General features: G+C 46.1%; 1 protein-coding gene across 1 annotated transcript in view; it reads left to right on the top strand.

Annotated features, from left to right (window-relative positions):
• Window positions 1-14,092, top strand: part of KPTN (kaptin, actin binding protein) — a 226,918-nt gene extending 212,826 nt beyond the window's left edge. Inside the window, exons 10-12 of the mRNA XM_078661083.1 lie at window positions 6,509-6,644; window positions 6,889-7,083; window positions 11,326-14,092. Of these exons, the coding sequence (XP_078517209.1) occupies window positions 6,509-6,644; window positions 6,889-7,083; window positions 11,326-11,493 (499 nt within the window). The 3' untranslated portion in view covers window positions 11,494-14,092. The remainder of the gene's footprint in view (window positions 1-6,508; window positions 6,645-6,888; window positions 7,084-11,325) is intronic.
• Window positions 14,093-18,467: the final 4,375 nt, after the last annotated feature.

Raw genomic sequence — 18,467 nt, 5'->3', positions numbered from 1 at the left:
TGGGGCCCGTTGACCCCGATGTCTATATCGTCGACCCAGAATATGGGTATGATGAGGATGAGTATGGAGAGGGTTGGGAGGGGTCTGAGGACCCTTTATCCCGTGCCTGCCAGTATGATGTGGACTGGGTAGGTGATCTGGGTGATGCCAGTGGCCTGGACGAGTCGCCCAACCCTGGGTTTGTCTCCCCGTCCCCTGTGGCGTCTGAGGCAGGTGCTGCCTATTCAGTGGTCCTGATGAGGGCTGCCAAGGCCTTACACCTTGAGCTCCCCGTCGCGAAGGTCAAACCGAACATTTTGACCGAAGTATTTAAACCGCAGTCATGCCCCCAGGAGCCTCTGCTGCCGTTTAATGAGGCCCTGACGGATGTCCTTTTGGGCACCTGGTCCAGGCCCGCTTCCGGTGCACCGGTTGACCGGAATGTGGCAAGGCTTCACCGTCCATGCTCGGACGACCCTGCCTTTTTATCCACCCATCCCTCCCCGGAGAGTCTGGTGATCCAGGCCTCCACTTCGCAGTCCGCATTTCCGTCGGCTCCGCCCGATCGGGAATCAAAGCGGTATGACCAGTTTGGTAAAAAGGTCTTTTCCTCTTTGAGCGCTGGACTGCGGTCTTGTAATACCGCGTGCCTCTTGGGCCGCTACACCCACTCCCTGTGGGATACGGTCGAAGAGTGTTTGCCGCAATGCCCCCAGGAAGTGCGGGACAAGCTCACCCGGGCCTTGGTTGAAGGCCGGGATACGGCGCGGTACTCGATCCGTTGTGGTCTGGACACAACCGACTCCCTGGGACGGGCCATGTCCACGACGGTGGCGATTCGTCGCCATGCTTGGCTGAGATCTGCCAACTTTTCGCTAGACGTCCAAAATACACTCATGGACATGCCATTTGATGGCAGTCGCCTGTTTGGTGACAAAGCGGACCACGCGCTGGAGCGCTTCAAGGACTCCAGGGTTACGGCCAAGTCCTTGGGTCTTTCGACCCAGCGCCAGCAGACGGGTTCGTTTCGCCCCTTTCGTGGCCAAGGGAGGGGCGGTCCCACACGTGCTGCCAGCCACGCGCCGCAGAACGCTCCCCAGCGCGGTGGCGGCCGTGGTTTCCGCCGTGGTGGCGGTAGAGGCCAGCGGCGTGGTCAGTCCACGCCTCCCTCCGCTGCTGCATCCAAGCCTTCCTAGTCCGAGCTTTCGGGCTCACGTGACGCCAGTGGGTGGCAGGGTTCGCCATCACCACTCCCGCTGGCGCGCGATAACATCGGACAGGTGGGTGCTGCAGCTCGTTCGAAGGGGCTATGCCCTCCCCTTCGAGTCCACTCCTCCAGCCATGCCACCGCAGAACCACCGTGTGTCGGGGGACCACTTGACACTTCTGCAGGAGGAAGTTACGGCCCTCTTGGCCAAGGGGGCCATCGAGCGCGTTCCTGGGCCAGAAGTAGGGTGTGGTTGCTACTCCCACTACTTTCTGGTACCCAAGAAGGACAAGGGAGGCCTGCGTCCTATCTTGGACCTGCGGAACGTCAACGGCTTCCTCCGGAAGGAGAAGTTCAAGATGTTGACTTTGGCTCAGGTCTTGGCTGCTCTAGACCCACAAGACTGGATGGTAGCGTTGGACTTGCAGGATGCGTATTTTCACATCCCCGTCCTGCCGGCCCACCGGCGTTACCTGCGGTTCACGGTAGGCCACGAGCACTTTCAGTTTATCGTGCTCCCATTCGGCCTTACCAGCGCCCCACGGGTGTTCACGAAAGTGATGGCGGTGGTCGCAGCTCATCTGCGCCGGTTAGGGGTTTCAGTCTTCCCCTACCTCGACGACTGGTTGTTGAAGGCGGGCTCGCCCCAGACAGTCGTCCACCACCTTCAGACGACGGCAGACCTCCTGCACGAGCTGGGGTTTTCCATCAATGTGCCGAAATCACACCTGTGTCCCTCTCAAAAGCTCCTTTTCATCGGAGCGGTTCTCGACTCGGCGCAGTTTCGGGTTTATCCCCCGGAACGGCGGGTCCGGGATATTCAGGCTCTGATTCCCATCTTTCAGCCGTTATCCCGGGTTTCGGTCAGGTTGACGCTGCGGCTTCTGGGGCTGATGGCCTCCTGCATCCTACTGGTGCATCACGCCAGGTGGCGGATGCGGGCTCTGCAGTGGGACCTGAAGTTTCAGTGGGCCCAGCATCAGGGCAACCTATCCGACCATGTCCTGATCTCGGAGGGCACTGCGAGACAGTTGCAGTGGTGGCTTACGGACCGCGATTGGGTCAGAGGCAGATCCCTCTCCCTTCCCCAACCGGAGCACGTGGTTGTGACGGACGCGTCCCTCCAGGGCTGGGGTGGCCACTTGGGAGAGGCGGAGATCAGAGGCATCTGGTCTCCGGCGGAGTCCCGGCTCCATATCAACATGTTGGAGCTGCGGGCGATTCGCCTAGCACTGAAGGCATTCCTCCCCTTTGTCAACGGGAGTGTAGTGCAGGTGTTCACGGACAACACCACCGCCATGTGGTACTGCAACAAACAGGGCGGTGTGGGGTCGTGGACCCTTTGCCAGGAGGCTCTGCGTCTCTGGCAATGGCTGGAACGTCAGGGCGTGACTCTGACGGTTCAACACCTGGCAGGTTCTCTGAACGCCAGGGCGGACGAACTCAGCCGTCGGTGCTCGGTGGATCACGAATGGCGTCTGAACTCGGACGTGGCGAGAGGCCTCTTTCAGCAATGGGGAGAGCCTTGGTTAGATCTATTCGCCACAGAAGAGAACGCGCAATGTCATCAGTTCTGCGCGTTGGAGTTTCCAAGACGGCACTCGCTCGGCGACGCCTTTCGGCGCGAGTGGAGTTGCGGTCTGTTGTACGCCTTTCCGCCTATACCACTTCTGCCCAGAGTGCTGAAGAAGATCAGGCGCGACCGGGCCCAAGTTATCCTTGTGGCTCCGGACTGGGCTCGAAGGTACTGGTATCCCGAGCTACTCAGCATGACAGTCGGTCCCTCGATCCGCCTGCCCCTTCAGGAGGACCTTCTGTCGCAGCAGCAGGGGACGGTCCTCCACCCGAACCTGTCCAGTCTCCACCTCCATGCTTGGAGATTGAGCGGCGACAGTTGAGGCCATTTGACTTGCCTCCTGAAGTCTGTGATGTTATTCTGGCAGCCAGGCGTCCCTCCACAAAGTCGGTATACGCCTGCCGGTGGAACAGATTTGTGGCATGGTGCACAGCAAAGGCTGTGGACCCCCTTTCTGCCCCTCTGTCTGAGGTTCTCCTCTTCCTTCTTTCCCTTGCCCAGCAGGGCTCTGCTCTGGGCACTATCAAGGGCTATCTTTCTGCCCTTTCCGCCTTCTTAAGGCTACCTGATCAGCCATCTTTATTCAAGTCCCCTATTGTATTACGATTCTTAAAAGGCATCACGCACATGTATCCACCTGCTCCGTTCGTGATGCCTCAGTGGGACTTGAACCTGGTTCTGACTTTCCTGATGTGTGCTCCCTTTGAGCCTCTTCATTCCTGTCCTCTCCGTCTTCTCACTTTAAAGACGGCCTTCCTGGTTGCCATCACCTCTGCCAGGAGAGTGAGTGAGCTCCAGGCCCTTTCTGTTAAACCTCCTTTCTTGTCTGTTCATCCTGACAAGGTGGTTCTTAGGACTAGACCTTCTTTCCTGCCCAAGGTAGTCTCTGCTTTTCACATTGGGCAGTCCATCACCTTGCCCTCCTTCTTCCCGCCTCCGCATCCTTCAAAGGATGAAGAGCGGCTCCATCGTCTGGACCCAAAACGTGCGCTTTCATTCTACATGGATCGCACACGCCAGTTCCGGGTGGATGACCAACTGTTTGTTGGCTACGTGGGTGAGAAGAAGGGAAGGGCGGTACAGAAACGAACCATCTCTCGGTGGGTCGTCCTGTGCATCAAAGCGTGCTACTCTTTGGCTCGGAAGGAGCCTCCTGTTGGGCTGAGGGCCCATTCCACTCGGGCTACGGCGGCTACTACTGCCCTGGGCCGGGGAGTCCCTTTGCAGGACATTTGCCAGGCGGCTACGTGGGCCTCGCTGCACACCTTTGCGAGGCACTACTGCCTGGACAGTCAAGTCCGGAGGGATGGCTTCTTTGGCCGTTCGGTCCTCCAGGACTTTCTGGTGTAGGTTGTATTGGTTCGCAGACCCACCACCGGGGTTGGTATTGCTGGGGTATCTATTCTAAGGTAAGGAATCTAATACTAACCTGTTTCTTTCAGATGAACAAGTTACTTACCTTCGGTAACGATATATCTGTAAGAAACAGTAGTTAGTATTAGATTCCTTACCGCCCCACCCATCCTCCCCGTTCTGCGAACTGATACCTAGGGTTAAGGACATCCCTTTCAGGGCCCTAGTTTCAAATGGCACCAGTGTTAGTTCTCACATGGCTCTGCGTGTTCTGGCGCGGAAAAGCTGTGTGCAAAGAACTGACGTCAGCGCGCGGAGGCGGCGTCTATATACTCCAGCGACGTCATCACGGCGCACGACGCCGACGACGCGGAGCCGCAAGGGACGCCTGCAGACGATGCCTACCGACGCGCAGGGGTACTGCTACGCAAAAGTTTCCGGATCCAGACTGACGCCTGGGGATATTCTAAGGTAAGGAATCTAATACTAACTACTGTTTCTTACAGATATATCGTTACCGAAGGTAAGTAACTTGTTCTTTAAGTCTTATGCTCTTTTGGGTATCGAGGGACCCAAGTAAGCATACGTTTATCCATCGATCCAATGATGTCTGCCTTTGTCAACACCAGGTCAAAACTTTTATACACCATCCTGTCATGGCTTTCCACATCAGCTCCATATAAAAGAATCTCATCTTGAAACGTTGTCCCCTTTTCAATCCTTGAAACAGTTTGTGCATCAACGCCTGGAAGACAACTGCAGCTGGAGTCAATCAGAACGGCATTATAAGGGCTCGATATGCTCCTTTCATGTAATAAAAAGCATTAAGAGGAAACGCTTTGACAAATATGCAGAGCTCAGCGTTTTATCTTCACCAGTCAATATGCCCTTTATGTTTAATAAGGGATGCCAAACCACCCAAATGAATTAATTAAGCTCCGGTAGATCCATTTACATCCGAACGCATCAGTTTTGTTTGAGTTTTTCTCATTTCACTATAAGGTTTTAACTTGTTCATTTTTTGGGATCGGGATCGTAAATATATTTAGTGACTGGTTCACCAAACAAAAAAGTAATACCTATACAAGCACTCCTTGAATGGGTGCAGTTCACAAAAAATGGTAATAGTAGGCTTGGAAAGCTGAGCCAGTCTCAACTTTCCAGGCATACTATTAGCAATCAAACACTCAAACGATGATGGGATGTATTCTTGCAAAAAGCCTAACCAGTGGCCATCACTTGGACACATGAAGTAGGACCTACTGAAGATACAATCTGGAAGTAATGGTTATATTTATGTTCGATGGCCAAATTGCCAAATGGTCTCCATTGAGTAATACACTTCTAATTGATTTTTGCCCTACATATTATTTCGCCCTGGTGAAGCCTTGTTAGGTGAAACGCGTTTGCTGTGCTTCTTTTGAAAAGCACAAAATAAAGCACAAGGCTGAATTGGTTAACGAAGAAGAACCACGAGTAATGATTCTGTGTGATAAATTCATTGATGAACGTGTTGTATTAATATCTATATTGCCTCTCAAAAACTTGCTGAATGAATATACAGTATTCAGGCCGGTTGGCTGATAGCTGGAGGAGCTGCTGGAAGAGAGCTGTCTGGCAGGTAGGCAGGCATGGCTATAGCGGCGATGCTCCAGGCTCACGACAATGCAAGGCTACCGGCCACTCCGTGCCCTGATCATGTCAGGGAAGAGGCAGCCGAAGAGGGGGCATCTCTCGGTACCTCTGCATCTGGTCTCTGCGTCTGGCCGACAGCGACAGGAGTCCCCCATCGGAGGATGAGGTGTAGGGAGTGCTACAGAAGGTGGAGTCCAATCGGGAGCTCACAGGATACCCTGCAAGCTGCAATTCGCTGGGCCGCTTCCGCAAGGGCCTGGGCTCACTTCTCTGCGGTCCTCTGGCGCTCACACACTCTCTCGGACCAATGCCATTCTGCTGGGGCCACCCTCCTCTGCTTTGCTCAATGTTGCCCAATGGCAGAAGCACCAAGAGGCTTGCACAGAACCCGGCTGAGGCTGCACATGCATGCTGCAGCTGCTGCTGACTACCTCCAGTGCCCCGTATCCAGTTAGTAGCATCACCACTGCACATAATTGAATATAGAAGAGTTCAAGATGTAAAACTATTGTTCCAGGTAAGTAACTAGTTTCTTATTTTTGAGTAAGTGGGCAACGTCTGGCTCACTGCATAATGGGCAAGTTCCTGACAGGAAGTTCAACTTTAAGATTTAAGCAATATTTAATTGCACCTTCAGAGCTCATCCTGTAACGTTTTGAGTCAACTAAAGTATGCAGAGCTTTTTCTTAGTGCAGTCAAGGGCAATAGCACAGCAACTCAGATGAGAGGAAGTTCATGTTATATATTTTTACTTGCAGGAATGTTTTGAAGAGGGGGCTGCAGGACCAGCTAATTCTGCCAGAGAGTGACCAGTATGACAGCGTTTTGTGTGCGTTGGTGACAGACATTGATTTTGACGGTGTTGGAGAAATCCTGTTGGGCACGTACGGGCAGGTATGGCAATGAATATTCTCAGTCTACCTTAAATCATCCTATTAAAAGAGTTGGACAAATGATTTGTATGGTAGCAGAACTTGTAGGTGTCCTAATTTTGGAAGCTCAAATATGTGTTTATCCTTTTGGGGGTTCCAAAATTTTTGTATAGTCTGTGATCATTTTTCTGGACATCTTATTAAGTGCATAAGCTTGCAATGTGATCAGATCTTATATGTTTGTTGTTTTTTCTTTTATTTCTCAGGAGCTTCTATGTTACAAATACTGGAGCTCAGGTGACTCTGGGTTGGACTCTTCCTTTCAGTCTAATGGGGAGTACCATCTTCTCTGGAAGCGTAGTTTCCCAAGCCCTTTGCTTTCCATGGCATACGTCGACCTGACCAGTGATGGACTCTGTGAACTGGCTGTGGTGTCCCTCAAAGGAATGCACATATTACAGGTAATTTTCTCAAAATCTCTTTCTAGGCCTGGTAGTTTAATTACTGTACTAGTAAACATTTATCCATGCTAGGATGGAAAAAAAACTTACCTGTAACTACGGTTAAACATGCCTCTTAGTCTACCCGCTTTATCACTCTAAAGGTTCCCACCGGTGGTGGTTGAACGGTCTGGTAAAAGGTGAATAAATGTTGTAGTAATGTTCTTTGCATAGACTATAATGTCTGGAATGTACCAGAGCAGTAACACGATGACATGATTACTTTACCTCTATTTCTGATATTGTACTACCATTAGGAGCAACCATAAAGGTAATAGATTGACCCTGGTATACACAATCTGATTCTCTATCAGACTTGAATGAATCACTTTTATCTACTTATGGTGTGCGGTCTGGGAGCACTTTATGTTCTAGGTTGCAAAATACTCATGAATATTAGGGCCGGATAAGCCTTTTATTCGATCAGACATTTCCTCAGTGGGCTGAAGCCTTCTGAGGCTGGCGTTGAAAGCCCAGGGCTGTGCTTGGTTCCTCTGTCACTTCCCCCTGCTTCTGGAGTTTAATTGCAGCAGGCAAGGGTAGTCTTCAAGAGAGCAAAACAAAGAGAAAGGAGGAGGGAAGAGAATAAGCAATCGGGTAGGTAGGAGAGAGAGAGAGAATGAATACATGGAAATAGAGATTGGATAAGGTACCCATGCTATTTATCATCAGACAAGTAGACCCATAGACACACTGCTTTAGCGGCTAAATCAGGCATCAAATCAAGCAAGGCTGTCCATCATTTTATACACACCGATTCCTTTTATTGCTCCACCATTTTGTTGATTGTGGGTATATGATCCATTTACAGATAATGGCTTACTTTCGTTTCACCATCAACACCATTTACAAAATGTCCCGGAGTGTGTACATTATTTTATATCCCATTTGCATTTTGGATGGTCCTCTGGGCTGTTAATCTCCGATTGAGTTCCAAAATACAATGGCATATACTGAAAATCAGAAACAATGAATGACCAGAAAAGGAAAAAACAATATTCATGCATGTATTTATAACTTATTTATAAAAGCCCCCTGCCATCATTTAACACATCATGCAAATATTGATGCTCAACAAGAAAGCATGTGAATCAGATTAGAAATAAACATTAAATTACATTTATTGAAATAAGCAATTTATATTCTCAAGATTGACATTTTTCAGATGTGTTTCGGTATATTATTCCGAATACTGAGCACAGCGAAAAAGAACACTTGCTTTAAGGTCATGGACGTCTTTAGCAGACGAGGGCAGATTTGAATGAGCAGAATGTGGTTTGATTAGGTGGAAACATGTCTTGATTCTTGGTACATTGGATCCACCTGAGAAAGCTAGCTTCTTGTGTTTGAGGCCTCTGTGAAAACTTGGAGCCTTTAAATATTACACATGCAATGTTGTAAGTGATTCAGGCTTTAACAGACAACCACTGCAAAGCAGGACAGGAGGTATAGCAGAGATGTGGTCAGACCTCTGTGTGTCCATGATCTGCCAAGTCACAGAGGTGAAGTGGTTTTAGTGGTGGTTACACGTTTTGTGAAGACTCATGAGTAGCACATTTCCAACATATAGTTAGGAAAGAATTAGGCTTTAGATCATGACATGAACCTCTTCTGGGGGCATCAGTGGTTTAATTTTCATAGAGGGTGGAATTATTTGGAAGCATAGTTGGTCAGTTTGGCTATATTTTGCAGAAGTGCGAGAAGTATGGCGCTAAGGGATCTGACTGTGAAAACCCATGAAAAGACAATGCCTACATGGAGAAAATTATTTTACCAGTATTGAAGAGGGAGAGAGAGAAGATACATCAGAGCAAAGAATGAGAAATTCAGTTTTTGTAGCATAAGTTTGGGAGGACAAATTACTACCCAATGGCAATGGTAGATTAAGAAGATTTTTAGCGGGTTCTAATTTTTTATAAATGGGATTTTGAGGTAGAGCTGTGGGTTCATCTGCTCATCTGCTTATTGATAAATGACAATGCCATGTTTAGCTATAGTGTTTCTTAATGGCTGCATATAAAATTGAAGTTTGAAAGAGTAGGAGCCTGAATTTGTCCATGCAGAGTCCAGGGTGGGAACGGTCTCTGGAGGATTCAATCTTAACAGTTTTGTTGTACCTGTGTGTGTAAAGATTGGAGCCTATCATGCGCTTTTACTGCTTAACTTATGTGAGTGGAAAAGATGTTCAGCACACATCATGATCAGCTTTATCATAAGCTGCAGGGAGGGGAATCAATGCTTATAAACATGTATTACCATCAACCAGGTGTTAAGTGGGAGAATGTCAAGTGTTCCTGCATTGTAAAAGCAAATGACAGAGCCTACATTTGTGAAAGAGGACCCCTCTTCGGTAAGGTCCTGAAGAGCAAAGTGAGGAGTTTGATTGCAGATTTCATTTGGTACACGCCTAAATAATCAGGGTCCTTTTTATTGTCATGTGTGAGCCATTTTGAATGGAATTGTATTGTGTGAAAAGTTATACAGTTGAAACTAAATAAAGTGTGTTGTGAGTCAGATAAATCAGGTCTGGAGTATGGCTGAAAGTTTGATTGGTGCCTAGGTTCAAGAAGGGAGTTTGTTTATTTGGAAATGGCTGCATTACTTCTAAGGTGTGAGATAATGTTTACTCACTCTGAGTAGACTTCCTTTAAATGCTCAATCACTTTGATTATACCAGATTGTCTGAATAGTCAGTCAGTCAACAAACTTAATTTGGTCGTATGACCATAAAAGTGTCCTGTACATTTTCACTTGGACGCTACAGGTTGGCAATATTAATATGAAGCATAAAATACATAGCAAAACCGTAAAAATACAGTATACAATTAATTCCATAGATAAATGGTTAAAAATAATAAAATAATATAATCATGTCCTCCGCGTCAGACCCAAGGGTAAAAGCCTAATTGGTTGTCCACATACAACATTCCCTATTTAGAGAAAATAAGCCATATTTAGCGTAATAGAGGAGTAATGCCAGAATAGTATCTTTGTGCCATGTTCTATGGTGGTCATTTATATTAAAATGCACGTTAAAAAGAAATCATAACAGTAACCTGGGTTTGATGAATTAGGTCTTGCAGAGGATTTTTCACCTCTTTCAAAATGACTATGTAGTGGGTTACATGGTCATATAGCAGGTATTCTGGAGTAAGTGAGTAAAGTTTAGCAATGGTAAGAAGGTTGCTGTTGTTTAAATTATATGGCATACCAGACACAAGAGTGTAGTGATACTGCCTTTCCTGTGGCCAGTTTGGAGAGGACCATGTTTGAGTCCGATTGCTTGAGCTTGATGACGACTTAAAGAAGAAAAGGAATGAAGAGGCTAAACACTTAGTGTATACCTGCCAAGTTGACCTAAGTACACCCCTTGTTTGTTGTAAATGGCTTCATAGTGCTCTCCTAAAAGTGCCAACTTCTGCACTTAAGAGATGGACTGGTGTTATGTGCAGGTTCTGTTTTCCTCTACTACGCTCTGAACCTTGTTGCTACTTGCTTGTTGAGGTAGTACATAGTTGTTGTGCTGTCTCTTTGCCCCATTGATATTCACTTCTCCGAGTGAAAGTATTTCTTTCAGATAGTTTAAGCCTTTCATTGGACATGTCTGTGTGCCTTGGTGTTTCCATGCTGGTGAGAACTCTCATCTCTATGCTCTTGTCATAGTGAGTGAGCCAGTTCTGGATGTAAAGCTGATTGGTGCTCCTTCCTGCTCTGCTCAGAGCTGTTTCTCTCTGTTGTCTCCACTCAGCAGACTCACAATATTTTTCAGAAAAAGCTTTCTGGCAGGTGTCCCACATCATACTCTTTTCATCAGCTCACTTAAGCACTGGCATGGATTTCCCTCTTGGCTGCTCTTCCTCCCTTTTAGTCACTCTTGATTCTCTTGAGCTCTGATCCCCTTAGAGAGTTCTTTATCCAAACCAAAGTGTGGAAAAGATATGCGTTTGATAGGCAATTTTCTTGTTTTTCAAAGTTTATTGTTATAGGAATGTGCTGTCCCATTTCCTCCAGACTGTACTGTGCTATGCTTGTAAATTCTGTATGTTTGCATGGAAGTGCCGCTAACTGAGCTTTTTGCAGTGCTTGGCGGGAGTGAAGCAGCCTGACTATAAGTGATGATGTTGGGTAATTGAAGCCTTTCTTAATGTTTTTAGAACTATGTTTGTGTTTTTAAAGGTAGTCTGGTGGTTTTGTCATTCACAGCATGGCTTGACACAGACGGCACAATATGTTCTGCAGAGACTCCGTCAGAAGGTTGCCCAGTTGCAGAAGAACAGCCTGGCGGGTGAGCCAGCTTTCACTTCAGAGGAGACGGATGAGAAAGGAGTCAGTTCTGAAGGCCGACAAGAACCTAAAACCCATGACCGATAAACACATTGAACTGTTTGTCACAATCATCTTCTAAACTCCTTTTGAAAGGAAGTCTGTGCTAGATCTCTTCCCCTACCTACCAGGAGTGTTTTAAAACAAGCACATTTCTTAGCATTCTAACACTGAATAATGTTGAGACAAAGCATCAGACTGCAGGATTTATGGGGGATTAAGTCTGGCATTGGAGACAGGTTTCTGCAAAATATGAATATGCAAACAGACCTTATCTGTCAGTCAAGTGTACCAGTTTAGAAACAATATCTAAGCCAGAAAAGTGTTTCCTAAAAGAAAAGTGATCCACAAAGTATATTGGAAGGAACCTGCCTCTGGAGGTCTTCAGTCAGTGCAAATGAAAATTACTGTTTTTCCTGTTCGTTCTCCAATCCACAAATCCATCGTCAAACGAGTTTATGAGAAGTTTTGGAAGGTGCGACATCCCTTCTTTGTAGGAGTTTTCTGTATCTCCACTGGCATAAAAAGTGGTACTGTTCAAAACTGGTGAACCCGTGAATGCACAACTGGACAAACAGAGAGAGACATTCATAACCCAAATGTTTGCCAGGTGTTCAGCACATTGGGTGGATATTTTACTCAGGGCATGGATATAAATGGAGATGAATGAATTGTTGATTTATACCCAGGTGACAATTAAAATCTGTTGGGTCGTGTCCATCGTCTGTCATTATATTCCTTATAGTATGTAAGAAGTTTGTATCAAAGTTTGGATTCGTATCTTGAAGCACATACTGTTCCACTGGCAGCCTCAGTATCTTGAATGAAAAGGAAAACACAACCACCCTCAAGTAAATCTCCAGAAGGTAATCTTTAGTAAATATTTCATCTGTTTTAGAAACTCCTACATTTTCCTCAAAATATGTTTACATTTAATACTGCCATGTCTTAGGATTTGTACCTGCACTCTAGTCCGTTATCCATCGCTTTAACTACAGAAATGTATCTAAATACCTTAATGTAAATTGATGGTCATACCAACCTACAAGAGAACCTTGTTCTAGAAACCACAATTTGTCTTTAGCCCCCCCCCCCCCCCACCCCCAAACTCCCAGTGGATTGTGCGGCAGGGTCCTAGTCTGGTGCGAAGGCAGTACACTGGAATTCAAATGTTAAGTATGGAAAATGTAGAAACTTTCGGAAAAGTGATCAAGAGCGTACTTTTTCTGAACTTGATTGTCTTTGTTTTTATTTGTGGGCGTCATAGATTGTTTACCCATGTCCTTTGACATGGGAATTGGGGGTGTGCAGTGAGGAGCTTCTGGACCACTGAAAAAGTCCTTATCAACCACAACAACTATTTACCTTCTGTACTAAAGCTGGGTCTATGATAGTGCAATTCTCATATCATCATACTTTACAACACTATGAGCCACGCATCTAGACTGTCAGAAATAAACAGACCATTGATTGCCATCTACTGCCCCCAACACCCAGTAGTTTCAGCCTTGCTATTTTGCACATAGCTGCTTCATGGTTCAGATAGTCCAGTCGTCTGGGAAGGTGGCGGATTCATTGGAGCAGTTGATTATGCGGCGGAGCTGGGAGGAGATGCCGGCGGCTGCTCTGTGGAACATGTGGTATGGGCAGGGATCTGTTGGGGCTCCTGAGTGGATGCTCTTCAATGGCCTTGAGTTTGTCCTCTGTTGTGAGCGGGGTGCAGCAGAGCACGGTCTGTTGGGGCGGGGCGTGTTTGCGTGCGATGGTGGCGGTGGTGGTAGGCAAAGTGGAGGGTCTAGGGTGTCGAAGCTGTCATAGATCTACCTGATCTTGTGGTAGAGGAAGGTGCCGAATTTATTGCAGAGATCTTGGGAAAGAGGGATGCCTGCGGTCTCGCTGTTGGGCCTGGCGAACTTCTTGACGATACCGAAGAGTTCTTTGCTGTTGCGTGTGTTGGCGTTGATTCTGTCTTGGTGGGCTGTTTTCTTTGTGGTTTTGAGGAGGAGGTGGTGTGCATTGATCGCGGATTTGAAGGTAGCGTGGGTTTCCGGAATTTTGTTGTTTCTCCATCTCTTCTTGAGTTGTCTGCTAGCGCATCTGGATTCATGGAAGGAAGGGCTAAACCAGCTGGCTGTTAAATACACCTTGAGACACTAGAGGGTGGAAAACAGGCGACATTTCTAACATTAAGATTTTACTTTTGCAATAAAGCTGTACAATAATCTGTTATAAACTTGTGTCATAAATTGCACTAGTTCGTCATGACTGAAGTCGAAGTCACTGCGCTCATCCTTGCTGTATATATCATTAAATACCATTTAAAAATAACCTGCTGGTTTCCACGTTACCCTTGCACTGTGGGCACATAGCCCGTTTTCAGATTCTCTTAAATGTCAGTGTAATTTTACTGTGTTGTTGACTTTACATTGTATTTCCACTGTACTATTACCATAGCTTCACTATAAAAAGAAAAGTGGTCCAAATGTCAATTGAGATTAATTTCCTTCTACTTTGAATCCTTCCATTGACTGGGGACACCATGACACGGTTTAAAAGAAATTCAGTCACGCTTACGTTCCTCTGTTTTTTTACTTACTTGTGTCTGGTGAAATCATTGCATTTTACAGTAAAGTATATCACATTATAATCTGAGCGTTGGCATTTTTTATTCATTTATTTTATTTTCAAAGTTGTATATAGCGCTAGCTTGACCTGTGGGTATCAGAGCGCTTTACATACACACAGGAGAGAAAAGAAATTGCTTAATAGCTGGACCTAAGGAAGCAAAAAAAGATATAAGTAAAAAATAATAATTAGGCAAATAGTGAAGGGGAGGGAGTAAAAAACGCAGGTGGTTGACACATTCAAGTAACCACCTATCCTTGATGGTCAAGTGAGAGGGGAGTCAACTAGGATATTGAAGCCTAGGTTCGTTGACGTTGTTCGGTAAAGTATTTGTTGAGGAGATGGAGATTCAGGTCCTTTTGAAGCAGGAGAAGGAGGGGTTGCATCTGAGGTCTCTAGGGAGTGCGTTCCACATCCTGGGTACGTTACCAGAAAAGGATCGCCACTGAGTGGTTTTCCTTTTCGATTTCGGAGGGATGAGAAGAAGTGAATAGGAGTTCATAGTTCTGAATATTCCTTCTTTTACCAGTTTGTTGTGTAGGTAGTTGGGGGAAGGTGAGTGAAGGGTTTTGTGTGTGATGCAGGCCAGTTTGTAAATACATCTCCCTTCCGTGGGAAGACAGTTGAGGGAGTTGAGGGTTGGGGTGATGTGTTCAAATCTTTTTACACCAGGTATGAGTCAAGCGGCCATGTTAAGGACTGACCTTAGCGGGGCTAGGTGAGCTTTTGGTGTCTGTTAGGATGGCATTCCCGTAGTCCAGTCTAGAGAGGACTAGGGATTGTACTATTGTCTTGAGATCATCTTGGGGAATGAAAGGTTTAATTTTCTTGAGGTGTTTTAGTGAGTAAAGCGCACCTTTTGCAGAGTTTTTGATGTTGGCCTTTATTGATCCGTTTTTGTCAAGGGTAATGCCTAGTGATTTAACTGAGTCGGATAGGACGAGGGAGCAGTTTAGGGCATCAAGATTCTTGAGCCAGTCTTGGATTGGTCGGTGGTTACTTTTCACAGAGAACATTATCAATTCCGTTTTGACAGGTTCAGCTTTAAGTGGTTTCCTTTTAACCAAGTTTGGATATTGGTTAGTGTGACATTGAGGTGTCGGATGTCTCTGGGTGATTTAATTTTGCATTAAATTTGTGTGTCATCTGCGTATAGGTGGTAGTTCACTCCTGCTCGTTTCAGAACGATTGTAAGGGGTTCCATGAAGAGGGATAGTGAGAGGATCGATCCTTGCGGGACCCCAAGTGTGACTTGTGTTGGCCTAGAGAGACAGGAGTTGATTTTAATTTGTTGCGAACCGTTCTGAAGGAAGGAAATGAACCATTTTACTACTATGCCGTTAATGCCAGAGCGCCTCTTCAAGGTCTCAAGTAAAGCTGGATGAGTTATTGTGTAAAAGGCCGCTGATATGTCAATAAGAATGAGGAGACCAGCTTCACCTTCATCTAAGGCACTGTGGATATCGTCAGAAGTATTGAGCATAGCTTTTTCTGTGCTACAACCTTTCCTGAATCCCGATTTAAAGGTGTCGAGGAGGTTGAACTCCTCAATGTGTTTGTTGAGTTGTTGGAGAACACACTTCTCCAATGTTTTAGCTAGGAACGGGAGGTTGGAGATAGGTCTGAGGTTGTTGAGATTGTTATGGTCGGTCCCTGGTTTCTTGAGTATGGGTGTGATTTGTCCTAGTTGAAGGGAGTCTGGGACACAACCTGATGTGAGAGAGGAGTTGATGATTTTTGTCCAGAAAGGGGCAATGGTGTGGTTGAGTTTTTTTTTTTTTTTTTTACTATTGCGGGACCCCAAGTGTGACTTGTGTTGGCCTAGAGAGACAGGAGTTGATTTTAATTTGTTGCGAACCGTTCTGAAGGAAGGAAATGAACCATTTTACTACTATGCCGTTAATGCCAGAGCGCCTCTTCAAGGTCTCAAGTAAAGCTGGATGAGTTATTGTGTCGAAGGCCGCTGTGAAGGACTGTGACTATTTAAGGCCCAGCGGTGCCAGGGAACAACACCTAAAACCTTCGTGGGATACCTGTTCTGGCGCACTAAAGACAGAGACACGGGAGACTTCCTTCGGCGTCAAAGATCAGCGTTTATTACTGCAGGGATGCAAAAGTCATGGGAAGTACAACAGAGTGTAGGTTCCAAGAGTCTGCTTCAAATTGTGTTTGTGGTTCGCTCTCTTTTATACAAGATCTTGTCATTGCACAATATGTAAGCAAAAGGTTACAGCTCAGTTCCCACACTAAAATTCAAAAGGATCGCTTTCATGTATTCAGAACCCCGGAACATAATTACATTAACATCACCAGTTCCAACTGTAAAAGCACATCTTCCCATCATTAGGTACATTCCACTTGAGTTGTAAATGAGCAAGAGTAAAGAGACAAGAACAGCTGCTAGGAAGTCAGGCACACCTAAAGAAAAGAGTGTGGGGGTAATATTGGAAACATGATCATAGGATCAAAGAGCTTGATCTCAGCACGTGCATGGCTGAAACAATAGGCCGGTACGACAAGATTACCCTCAAGCTGAGCCATTTGCCTCTGCAGTGTCATTCCTCCGGTCATAAAGACGCATGAAAGGAATATGCGTCTTCCGTATGGCTTGGGAACTAACAGGTCACGATGCGGACAGTTGCCTGTTCACTGACTACGTGAGGGCAAGAAACAAAATGGATGCCGTATCCGAAATGGAACCCAAGGGTTCAGATGTAGAAACACGTAAATGAGGCGAACCATGCCAGGTAGTGTAGTGAAAACGCGTACACTTACCGAACTCGCCATTTACGGTTCATAGATACCAAACTCGTCCATATTCGGCAATGCCCAAAACACCGTAACGATTTTCACGGAACCTCAGCTGATAGGTCAATAAGAATGAGGAGACAAGCTTCACCTTCATCTAAGGCCCTGTGGATATCGTCAGAAGTATTGAGCATAGCTTTTTCGGTGCTACAACCTTTCCTGAATCCCGATTTAAAGGTGTTGAGGAGGTTGAACTCCTCAATGTGTTTGTTGAGTTGTTGGAGAACACACTTCTCCAATGTTTTAGCTAGGAACGGGAAGTTGGAAATAGGTCTGAGGTTGTTGAGATTGTTATGGTCGGTCCCTGGTTTCTTGAATATGGGTGTGATTTGTCCTAGTTGAAGGGAGTCTGGGACACAACCTGATGTGATAGAGGAGTTGATGATTTTTGTCCAGAAAGGGGCAATGGTGTGGTTGAGGTTTTTTTTTTTTTTTACTATTGTGGATGGGAGGAGGTCCATAGTGTGGGAAGTAGGTTTTAGGCTTGCAATTATATTGAAGACCTTGTTTTCCAAAAGGAGTTCGAAGTCTGACCAATGAGCACTATTTTTTAGTTGGAGGCAGACCTGGTTGTCCTTGGTATGATCTTTTTCTGTCTGGTCAAGGGTGATTAAAGGGGAGGCAGGTTAAGAGGGAGGGAGGATTTGAGGTTTGGTTGAAGGATTGTTCAATTTTTGTGAATTTATCTGTGAAGAATTTCTTCGCATCGATCCTTGGTGGCTTTGATTTCATCGCCTTTTGTTTGGATTTTAACAATGTTGAAGAGTGCTCTAGGTATGTTCTTCGCCTGGTCTTGTTGGCTGCTGTAGAAAGAGGCCTTTTCTCTAAAAATGTGTTTTTATATGACAACCGAGCAGGGTGCACTGTTGATAGGTTTAGTCTCCAAGTCATTTCCGACTATCTTGAGTTGTCGCCTTTCGATATTAGGCTCCACGTTGGACCAAGATTTAGATTTGATTGGTCTTAGCTGTTTGAGTTTGAGTGGTGCTACTTGATCTAACACCTCCGTCATTGTAGAATTAAAGTGAGCTGTGAGGTCATCAGCCGTGAAAGTGGAAGGTTGGAGCTGTAGATGGGCATGAATCCTGGATTCAAGTTCAGTTATAGGGACTTCATTGATGTTCCTGGTCCAGTGCTTAGGTTTGTCAGATCGTATTGGTTGGTATCTGACATGTGAGTCAATATTAAACAGAATAAGGTGGTGGTCAGACCTGTCAAGGGGAGAAATCGCTCTCAGAGAGACCAGTTCATTTTTGGTGATGATCGCATCCAGAGATTCTCCTTTGATGTGTGTTGGTTCATTGCAGAGTTGTTTGAGGTTGGTTATTTCAAGCAGGTTGCAGAGGTTCTGGACTGTGGTGTCTTCTGGGTTATTCCAGTGGATATTGAGGTCACCCAGGAACACGTCTTTTGTGTCTGTTAGGGAGATGCGTGTTATTAGGTCTGTTAGTTCTTCGGTGAAGAGGGCATGCTCCCCAGGAGGATGGTAGATGGTGTAAAATGTGATGGGTGTGGTGCCTTTGACTGTGAGTTCAACACCCAGGTACTCAAGAGACAGGTATTCGGCAGGTTTTAGTTTGGTAAGCTGT

This window comes from Lissotriton helveticus, chromosome 9 (genome assembly GCF_964261635.1).
Source record: "Lissotriton helveticus chromosome 9, aLisHel1.1, whole genome shotgun sequence".
NCBI classification, from domain to species: Eukaryota; Metazoa; Chordata; class Amphibia; order Caudata; family Salamandridae; genus Lissotriton; species Lissotriton helveticus.
Note: the sequence above shows the minus strand (reverse complement) of the source record. Positions and strands in the feature narration are given on the sequence as shown.